The 10,950-nt window shown below is 49.1% G+C and overlaps 2 protein-coding genes across 2 annotated transcripts in view; one reads left to right on the top strand and one right to left on the bottom strand.

The window, feature by feature from the left end:
- Positions 1–2,143: 2,143 nt before the first annotated feature.
- Positions 2,144–3,250, bottom strand: LOC135821667 (uncharacterized). Its single transcript, XM_065334665.1, has one exon. The coding sequence runs from the start codon at positions 3,248–3,250 to the stop codon at positions 2,144–2,146; it is 1,107 nt and encodes a 368-aa protein (XP_065190737.1).
- Positions 3,251–7,307: 4,057 nt separating this feature from the next.
- Positions 7,308–10,950, top strand: part of LOC135821153 (uncharacterized) — a 14,011-nt gene continuing 10,368 nt past the window's right edge. The window contains exons 1-4 of the mRNA XM_065334220.1: positions 7,308–7,386; positions 7,493–7,640; positions 8,735–8,822; positions 9,895–10,206. Of these exons, the coding sequence (XP_065190292.1) occupies positions 7,638–7,640; positions 8,735–8,822; positions 9,895–10,206 (403 nt within the window). The 5' untranslated portion in view covers positions 7,308–7,386; positions 7,493–7,637. The remainder of the gene's footprint in view (positions 7,387–7,492; positions 7,641–8,734; positions 8,823–9,894; positions 10,207–10,950) is intronic.

Here is a 10,950-nt window from a genome sequence, read left to right as displayed (position 1 = left end):
TCGTCGTCCATTGCCTCTGTCTACCGCAAACACGAGCAGGAGAAGCGCCGCTTATACGAAGCACGTGTGCGAGAGGTGGAACATGCCTCCTTCATCCCTGTCGTCTACGCCACATCTGGTGGAGCAGGTCGAAGTGCTAATGCTTTGGTGAAGAGGATCGCAAGTCTCATGGCAGAGAAGAAGTTGCAGCCCTACTCACAAGTGATGGCTTGGCTGAGGTCGAAGATCAGCATCTCTCTCGTCAGAGCCTCTATCCTGTGCCTGCGCGGTTCAAGACGTCCTAGGGCACGCATCCATCTCAACCCAGACAATATTGGTCTGGAGGTGGTTGAGGCTCGGCTTTCCTCATAGACGGACTCATCTTCTTCTTTAGTGATCAGTGTGCAATTGAACTGTCTTTTTTCTTTTCTCTGTTTATTCTTTTTACCAGGCGTGGGCCATCCCCTGGACTATAAAAATGGGTGCCTTATTATTTTTCTCTTTTTTCATCATGCATTCATCAAGAAGGATTATGTATGATTTCTACTAAAAAGTATTACGTCATTCTACAAACGCATGCGCAAGAAATAAAATCATTCTCTTTGGTATCGTACGGGAACATGCTGACATACGGGGATACAGTAACGTACGGGAATATGCTATACGCTAAACAATATACGCTATACGCTGTATGGTATGGTATGGTATTGATTTATTTGAATCTGTGAAGTCACCAGCGTGCCAACGCTACATATGTACAGGTATATACATTTTTTATTTATTTTTATTTTTTACTAAGTACACAACCTAGGGTACGTTTGGTTGGTACGATCTAGAACAGGATCGAACAGCTGGTGCACACGGTACGGAGCAGCCTCATGCCAACCAAACGGTACTCCAGAAACAGAGCATATTTTTTGTGAAAAATATGCCAAACTTGGTGCATTCTTCAAAATGTGTATGGGTCACCATGGTCACTGTGTACGGTACGACGAGTCCAACCCAAAAGCGTATGTACGTGATCATTTGGGACCAAAATCGATGTTCCCGCCAAGTTTCACTGTGAAAAAGTGAAACTGCTCGGTCTGCTCCGGCCTCGAGGCCGGAGCAAGCAGAACATGTTCTGGCCGACCCAGAACACACAGGTGCAGTCCCAACCAAACGCGCTGTTCTGGTGAATCCTGTTCTAGTTCGTACCAACCAAACGCGCCCCTACCCGTCAGAAGGGGATTAGACAACAGAGTATACGATAACAAAACAGCAGGGAGAGTAGGGGCTGCAAAGCAAGCCTGTGCTGGTGAGGCAAGCCCACAACACCAGGACTGGCGGAAGCAGTCTTTGATTGGTCCGGCCACACCCTAGCCTTTCATACTTTGTGTTGTAGAGGGTACACTATGGTGTACACATGACCTCCTCAGCAGCAAACACACGTTGGTAGCCAAAAAGTTGGTCCTGCCAAGGCCTGACCAACCGGACCGGTTCCGCCGGGCCTGAACACCGACCTATGGTCTCGGCGTTAACGTGAGCTTGCGCACCATAGCCTAAAAGAAGGGGGTGATTTAGCGATAAAGACAAGAGAAGGTTAGTGTTCCTTGTACAAGTCGAGCCCAGGGCTCAACTGTACCCCACAAGTTTAGAACATCCACGAGTTCTGAAGTTGAGTATTGGAAGATTCTCTTTTCACACAACTAATAATTGCACACTCTGCCAGCAAGGAACAAAGGAAAAAAGCCCCCGACTAAAGAGGGCTACATGCTAATATATGCACAAGGGTAGATCCACACCGTACAGTAAGAATGCACCGGAAGCGAAAGAAACAAATACCACGCGCGCAGCGTCAGGATTCTGCGCACAGCTACAGGCAGATCACGCAGTCTGCGGTGTGGACTGAAACTACACAAAGAAAAGTAAGTCTACAATGCACTATAATCTAAGCATCGGGCCATAGATCCATAGTGGCACCGCAATGAAACACGAGAAGGATCATGCATTCACGCAATACAGTTATGATGATCACAAGTGCAACCAGCAGCATGGATACAACGGGAATCACTACTAACGGCCGTGAATGATAACATAATCACACAGTAGAAAGAGGTGTCAGGTGGTTGAACAGCAGTAGTTTTGCCAACATCCTCCCCCCGGTGACGATCCATCGGTCACCCTATCGTCGGACATCCAGGACGCAGATCTTACTGACAGGTCGTCGGAGGGTGCCGGTCTGCGTCTGCACATCTGCTACTCGCACTCGTCCGTCTGGGCCGGGATAGACAGCAGTAACACGTCCCTTCGGCCAAGTGCCTCTCGGCAGGCTTCCATCGGCGATCACAACAATGTCGTCAGGCTTCACAGGTCTTGGATCGGCACCATGCCATTTCGTCCTCCTTTGGAGGCAGGGCAGGTATTCTTTTAGCCAGCGTCGCCAAAAGTGGGCTGCGAGGGTCTGTGCTATGCGCCACTGCTTCCTGAGGCAGAGGTCATCTTCCGTGAAGAGTCCTGGTGGGTGCGTCTGAGCTGGTGTCCCAAGCAGAAAATGGTTCGGGGTCAGGCTGTCCTCGTCCTTTGGGTCGCATGATACATGAGTTAACGGGCGGCTGTTCAGGGTTGCTTCGACTTCAGCGAACAGGGTCGTTAAGACTTCCTCTTTAGGAGACCTCTCGTGTAACACTGCACTCAGGGCGGTTTTCACAGAGCGAACGAGTCGCTCCCAGGCTCCACCCATGTGCGGACTTGCTGGCGGGTTGAAACGCCACTCCACTCCCTTCGGCGTCAGGAATCCCGTAATCTTCTCCCGGTCAAGGTCTTGCAAGGCCTCACGCATCTCTCTCTCGGCGCCATGGAAATTGGTGCCATTGTCAGAGTACAGGACTCCCGGGTAGCCTCGTCGACTGGCCATTCTTCGGATCGCCATGATAGCGCTGTCGGTCGTTAGGTTATGAGCGATCTCAAGATGAACTGCTCGCGTGGTGAGACATGTAAAGATAGCACCATACCGCTTCTCACGTCTCCTGCCAACTGTCACTTCCAGAGGCCCGAAGTAATCCAAACCACAGTGCGTAAACGGGCGGACGAAAGCAGCTGTTCTCCCCTCGGGCAAGTTGCCCATCTGCGGAGGTATCGGCTTGGAGCGATCATTCTTACAGCGTTGGCAAACGGACCATGTGCGCCGCACTGCAGTACGTAGTCCCGGTATCCAGTACTGTCGGCGGATCTCGCTGGCTACCTGAGCCTGTCCTTGGTGACCACAGATATCGTGGAGGTGTTGGAGCATGAGTCGAGTGTACGCGTGATCTGGTGGCAGGATAACCGGATCCAGATCAATGGCGCTCCCTCCCACTCGGTGCGGTCCTGACCCGTCCACTCATGCGGATCACACCAACTCCATCGATGGTTGGGGACAGAGTGTACAGACGACTCGCTTTCGTCACAGACCCAGTTTTCTTCAGTTCTGCAACGTCACCTGCAAAGCTGTCTCTTTGAGTCCTGAGCCACCACAGCTCTTGAGCCCTTTGGAACTCTGTCGGAAGGAGCTCCCCAACAGTGGCTGGCTTTCCGGCTGCCTTGGCCCGCAGGTTCTTGACGTATCGAGCCATCTATGCCTTGACTCTCACCAGCTTCATCCACGATGAATAACTGTTGGCGTCTGGTAAGACCAACGGCTCTGGCACGGTGTGCATTCCAGTGAACTCTGCCTTCATCTCCTGGCGATCAGCATCGACGTCAGTAGCCTTCGCATGTGTGGTCTCCTCTGGCCAATCAGCCTCTGGAGCTTGCAAGAACTTCGGACCCTGAAGCCAATGAAGTTGTCTGCCTTGGACATCTGGCAGTACTCTCGTTGCGGCATCAGCTGGATTGAGGGTTGTTGGCACCCACCTCCACTGTGACACTGCAGATAGTTCATCGATCTCACCGACTCTGTGGGCGACGAACGGCTTGAACTTCCTGGCATCTGCCTGAATCCACCGAAGGACTGTTATTGAATCTGTCCATAGCGTTGTGCTGTCGATGAGTAGGTCGTGCCCTTCCAGAACCGTCCGTGCTATTCTTGCAGCCATGAGTGCCGCCTGTAGCTCGAGCCTTGGGATGGAAATCGGCCGTAACGGGGCGACACGACTCTTGCCCAGGACGAAAGAGACTTGAGAGGTCCTGTCTTCAAGAGTTGTTCGAAAGTATTCGACGGCTGCAAAGCCGTCCTCGCTGGCGTCGCCAAAGACATGAAGCTGACATGACTTCCTCGTTGACATTCTCAGGCAGTAGCAGCGGGGTACAACGATGTGACTTAGCTCGCGGAGACCTCCCACCACTGACGCCACTTTTCCAGCAGACTGTCCGGTAGGGGTTGGTCCCACCCAACTCCAGTGCGCCAAACATCTTGCAGAAGGACTCGTGCTGCTAGGGTATGACAGGATAGAAACCCCATCGGGTCGAACACTGACATGATCATGCGGAGTGCCTGTCGCTTTGTTGGCCGGGGTGACTTAGCTTCTTGGTCAACGAGGCGTTGACTGAGGCGGAAGTTAAATTGATCAGTCTCTGGGTCCCACTTCAGACCAAGCGCTCGCTCCATGGGCAGCTCCGTGCCGCTGTTGAATGTCGGTGCGTCAACTGCTCGGCGCTCTGCTGGAATGTGCTGCAGCAGCTCTCTGGAGTTGCTGACCCAGTGGCGAATGAGGAACCCACCAGCATCGTGGATGGCCGACACCTGGTCCACTCGGTTTCTGGCTTGTTCTTCATCATCGGTAGAGTCATAGTAGTCATCGACATAGTGATTCTCACAGATGGCCCGTACGGCGTCAGGCCACCGATCGGTGAACTCCGAGGCGTTCTTTCGCATCACATACTGAGCGGCTGCCGGCGAGCATGTGGCACCAAAATGTCATTGCTGTCATTTGCATGACATCTGGGTCTCGGTCACGGTGACGCCCTCGCCACAGGAATCTCTGTGCTGGCAGATCCTCTTTCCTGATGAGTACCTGATGTAACATCTGTTGGATGTCTCCGCCGAAACCAATTCGGTGTTGCCGGAACTTGAAGAGGACACTCGGAAGAGGATTGGGGAGGGAAAAAGAAGGAGTAGCAAAATGAACAGCAACAACAACTCAGTAAAGAAAGATAATGTCAAGTAAAAACATTGAAAAACACAGAGACGCAAAGGACATGTGGATAATGAGCTATTTATGTCGTAGTAAATAAGGGGCGGCACGGATCTTAAACAGGCGGAGTGAGGTCAGATCCTTAACTTCTCTGGGTAGAGTGAGCCAAACGGAATAAGCAATAAAGAGAGGGGAGCGCAAAAGAGTGGATGAGTTACACTGAGGGAGTAAGAGCGAGTTTCTAGTTCTTAGAGAAGAGAACCAATTAAAACACATGAGATGAGGTGGGCACAACTCAAGCTTAATAGAATGAACAAGAGAAGCTAGGTGTGCACTGCGTCCATGTGATAACGGGGTTGTGTGAGCGATTTTATGAAGGGCGGATGATGAGAGCATGCGGGGTTGACGGAGGAGAATTTTAAGGAATTTCTTGTGGTGTATTTCAAGCTTTGCAGCAGCGGAAGAGGATAATCCAACACAAGACGTATCGGCATAATCAAATATTGGGCGAAGGTAGGCTAAATAAAAATGAAGCTTGCAAGAAAGTGGGAGGTAGGAGCAGTGGGGGGAGAGAATTCCTAAGGATTTACTTGATTTTTTACAGATATACTCGATGTGGGGTACCCAAGAGAGTGCAGAGTCAATCACAATGCCAAGGTGTTTGTGAGAAGACACTATGTCAATTTGATTTGGAAAGTTGGCATGGATGAGGGTTGTGAACTCTGGCTGGGGCGGGAAGAGCATGATCTTTGTTTTTGATAGATTTGGGGACAATCTCCAGGACGACATCCAGGAAAGAACTTCCTGAATGGCAGCACGCAAGTTGTTTTTCAGGCCAGTGAGGGAAGCTGATGAGGTGAGAAGGGTCGTGTCGTCAGCAAACAGAGACGTTCCAGGGAAGACTGCAGGTAAATCGTTTACGTAAATTATAAATAGTAGGGGACCAAGAATTGATCCTTGAGGAACGCCTGACAATACTGGCGCTGCAGCCGAGGATGTGCCAAGCACAGTTACGTACTGATAACGCCCAGAGAGATAAGATTTCAGCCAGGAGAGTGGTTGTTTACGTACCCTGAATGCATGCTCGAGCTTGGCCAAAAGTCCTCGATGCCAGACGGTATCAAACGCCTTGGCCAAGTCAAAGAAGCAAATACCAGCAAGCGCTCTGTTATCCCTATGCTGGCACACCTGCTGCACGATGCGGGTCAGTTGAAGGGAGGTGGAGTCGCCTTTACAAAACCCAGATTGTGCGGGACTCAGAAACGGCGAAACATGTCTGTATAAGTGATCATAAAAGATGCGTTCACATACTTTGGACACGCAGGGAAGAAGAGAGATAGGGCGGTAGTTTGCAGGTTCGTGGCGGGAACCTTTCATGTGTACAGGTATGACTTTCGCTGTTTTCCATGCGGAAGGGAATATGCCCGTGGTAAATGACATGTTGAAAATATGGCACAAAGGGAATGCTATGGATGGCGCCAGGGCCTTGAGGACCCGGTTGGGGATGCCGTCGGGACCAGATGCCTTGCACGTCGGAAGCTTCTTCAGATGACGCCGGACAGTGGCAGTTGTTAAAAACTTGATAATAATAAAAAAATAAAAAATAAATAGATAATGGTGGTTCAAAAAGTTCTCAACACCGTACAAAGATGCAGAAGGAGTATTATTGGCTAATATCGTGGCGCATGCGCATGAAGCGACTGCTGATTGAGGGAATTGCTGATTGGCTGAATTAGGGTTTCGTACCGTACCATGGAATTTCATTTTCCGGAAACTGTTTTGAAAGAATTTGCAGTCTACCGTACTGGCATTTGCCGTTTCTGGCCAGACGCACTTGGTTTCGACGGAGGTGTGCACGAAAAAGTCACCTACAAGTGGATTTGTACCCAGGGTGAGGCCACACAAGACTCCCACTCACAGGCGCGTCCTCTTGTCCTACAGAGACGAGTACGCACGTCTGTACAAAGGGCTGACTTGTCGGCCAACTGAGCCTTTTGAGGTCATCCAGTGGCTATATAGGGCGCGCCTCACCTCAGCGTCACCTGCCCGCGCCGCTTCCGCGACCCAAAGCGGGCGCGTCGTCTACGGTAGGCCCACATATAATGGTAGGGTGCCCGGCTGGGTGTCGCGTACGCGACCAGCCCGAGGCTGCTCCAGCCGCAATGCGCCTTGATACCGGAGAGAGCTCACCCATCGGCCGAGTGAGTTGCCCGACCCAGTACGAGCTCGAAATCAGCCCCGCTTTAACTGCAATGTCCTCCGAAGAAAGCTTTCATTCTAGGCTGTGTTTCCAAGCAGAGTTGTTTAGGAGAAGGTACGGCGGTTATCCGGGTAGTTCACTTTAACTTTGATCCATGTGTTTACCCTCTTCACTCATCTCTGTATTATTTATTTCTGCACCGCGTGGCATGTCAAGACAGCCAATTGAGCTGAGGAGAGGGTGAGAGCAACCACGGAAGAAGAGGAGGGGGATCATCTCCCTCGGATAGAAATCTAGGGAGTCGACTGTCAGCGGTCTACATTAGTGACTAAATCGTGTTCACCTCACCCCACACCTGACAAAAAATGGTAAGATCTACCACTTGTGTGTGCATGTGCTATACTCTGAGCGCGAAGTGAGTAGAGGGCTTCGTCAGTTGGGTTAAGATCGTTCACAAGTTTGGTTAAAGTTCTTGTTATAGTGTGTTTATACGTCGATTGTTTCCCCAAATATCTACTAGTCTTTATGAATTTGAAATTTGAATTTTCCCTATTCCCACGACCAGGTTTCAAAATGGTGTTCAAGCGGTTGCCATATTTAGTATACAGGAGAACCCAAATATGTCGAGATGACCTACTTGCTGTTGTGGCGTGTTGCTGGTGGTCTGGTGAACTGGTTGTTTGTTGTTTGTTTGTTTACGGATTCTCCAGAGGTAAATGGATACCTACAGTCCATTCATTGGAAACTGGCACCCTAACTTTTTACAACTATCGTGAAAACAACAGTACATCCTGCATTGTGTGACCCGTGCAATTTACTCCTTGCTGCATTGGAGGCCAGAAAAGTCCAAGAACAGGGAAATAGAAATTCAGTCAGGTTTTACAAAATTAGGACAGGTATGCCATGGCAAAATGTATGGAAAAGCAGATCCAAAACCAATATTTTTGAGATTTAAAGTGGGTTTTTGATCCTCAATTCGGCCCAAATCCGACTTTCAAAAGCCAGCGGGCCAGTTTCCGATGAATGGACTGTAAGTTATCATGGGAGTCTCACCAAACAAATAAAATAATGAAAATGAAATTATGTATGGAGTGCAAAAAACTCAAAATCTGAGATTTTTAAGTCAAGTTGTGCTGATGTCTGCAAGGAACGTGTAATCTCGTCTGGCCGACTCAAGAATTATGTGCTACTGTAGTAGTGCAGTAAAAACCTGTCCAGGCGACCACTCTGATCAGGCGACCACTCTGATCAGGCGACCAGATGTCGAAGAGGACCATTATAGCCAGGATCAAGGGATGTCTTTTCCAGTCAAATGATCCTAGATGGATAAGCTTGCATGCAATGTGGTACCCGGGGAGCACATTGTAACGTCCCCCGAGCGGTCGGTTTAGGCAGGTTTAGGCATGCAGGTTTCCTTGACTGTCCCATGATGGTTTCTGCTTGTGTTGCTCCCATCTCGCAGGCTGTACGCGTGGACCCGTGGACCCGTGGCGCCAGCTTAGGGCTGGTCGTATTGACCCTGGTCGCTATGGCAACATCACAGGCTGCAGGTACGTACTAACCTGTAGAATGCACTCATAGGGTCACTGGCATTTAATTTGTAATTTTGTCCACAAAGGGCGAAGCGCAGTTCTGTCCACAAAAAAAAAAAAAAAAAAAGTAAATTATCGTGTCCGTTCCCGAAGGGAACTCACGACGGCCGCTAACACCTGGTAAACCCTAGCGGCAGGCTGGAAGGCCTGTCGAGGTGGTCTCCATATCAGCATTAGTACGTTCATTTTCACTGTACGCATCACGTATATATACGTGCATCACGTATATATACGTGATCCGTGGGCCAGTTACATGTACCATCACGTACATATACGTGATGCGTGCTGAAAGGGTTAAAACACACACACAAAACGTGATTGGCGGATACTACCGGTGTGCATGCTTTTTTGGTCTGGTTTTCTCCTTTAAATTGAGTTCAGTGATTGATTTTGTTGCTAATAATTTATTTTTTTGTATGAAGTTTTGATTTTGAAGTTTTTTTGCTTTGCGTTTGAAAATTTACACATGCATTTCCTGATTTCTTCCCCTGTGTACTGTGAAAGCCATTATTCTAACGAGGCGCATATATATAACGATTTCCCAAAAGTGACTAGTTTACGTGTACCAGAGGTAACGGTTCCGTCACTCATTCTAAATGCTCAATCGGACAGTATGTGTATCGATTCTGTATAACGTATGTTGTATTGCATTTTAATCTACAGTTGGACATCGATTATCCGCACATCGACTATCCGGCCATTCCATTATCCGTAACAGTTTTTTTGGGCGCACGTGCCGTTGAGTACGCACTGTGCATGTAGTGAGCCATTCAACAAATACGAAAATTTTGAAAAGTAAAAAGTAAAAAGGTCGTGCGGCTAGTAATAACCACTGAAAGTGTGTGAGTGACAGTTTTTTCTTATCCGGAACATTTGCCTTATCTGAACACCGCCTGACAGTTGTCTGCCCAGAGGTGGTCGGATAATCGATGTTCAACTGTATTGTGTTAATTTTTGCCCGGTATGAATGCTGGATGCGTGTGCGTGCATTTGTGTGTGCATGCACGTGTGGTGTTTTTCCCCTTCTCAGCCGAGTTTACGGTGTCCTGTGCGAGGTATCCCATCACGCCAAACTGCACCTTCATCGGACAAGACGTCGTCTACGTGTGCGTAATCCGTGGGGCCGGCCATGACTTGACCGTGTCCTATCCCAAAACGCCCCGGTTCACGTCGCCCCAGTTCCATTACCGCCTCCGCTCCAGAGCGGCCGAGGGCGGCGAAGACCTCCATTTCGTCTTTAAAAACGTCAGCCTCGCTAACAACGAACCCGAATACTGCTTGGGAGCCACTAGTGGAAATGTCCAGAGGAGGTCGTGCTTCAAAGTCTCAGTCTGCGTGCCAAGTAAGCAGCTCGTTGAAACTTGTTTTTCTTTAAAGCCCACCTGAGTCTCGAAATCTGAAGAAAATGTTGAGCGGTCTCTGCTGGGATGACGGCTACACCATACCTCAGTGGTTGTAGCGCATCGCGGGCTACAAGCGAAGGTCCTTGATTCGAGACCTGGTGATGATAGTCATTTTTCTTCTTCAGACTTTTCCCGTTTGTGTCTTTACCTCAAACCACTGAAGAGCAAAGTTCTTCATAAATGTAACTTCTAGAGGGATGCACCCAGTGTGCAAAGAGGCTCAAAGTGCCGTGCAGGCAAAGTGTAGAATGATTGCATGGTTGTGTATGAAACTCTGAATTTGAAACTCGGATGTGGAGCCAATAATTAATGTAGAAAGGAAAATGACATAATAAGGCTGTAGGTTAGCGCTACGGAGATGTGTTGAAGCTAGGTGTCAGGATGTCGAATGTCAGTACTCTGTCAGTTTGTGCCTAGTTTTGCACTTTCTTACTGTATATTATAGTATCTGGTTGCAGTGACGGAGAGTTACTCTTAACTCGTATCCATAATTATGTCCGTTTCCTTTAAGCTCTGAATTACTACTACATGTACTGGAGTATACACCGGACCCAGGTTTATGGCCATGGAGTGCAGACCTCATCTCTCCTGTATTCCACGCTTCATTTGACCTTGGTAGTAAAAGCCGCACCGACGTGTTTTACGGCAAATTATGAGTGCTTAAATAGCGGCCTTTACACCGG

This window comes from Sycon ciliatum, chromosome 7 (assembly GCF_964019385.1).
Source record: "Sycon ciliatum chromosome 7, ocSycCili1.1, whole genome shotgun sequence".
In the NCBI taxonomy this organism is placed as follows: Eukaryota; Metazoa; Porifera; class Calcarea; order Leucosolenida; family Sycettidae; genus Sycon; species Sycon ciliatum.
This window is presented reverse-complemented; position numbering and strand designations above follow the sequence as displayed.

Coding starts and splice junctions, on each gene's coding strand:
- LOC135821667 (XM_065334665.1), bottom strand. CDS start 3,250: ATGCTCCAACACCTCCACGATATCTGTGGTCACCAAGGACAGGCTCAG.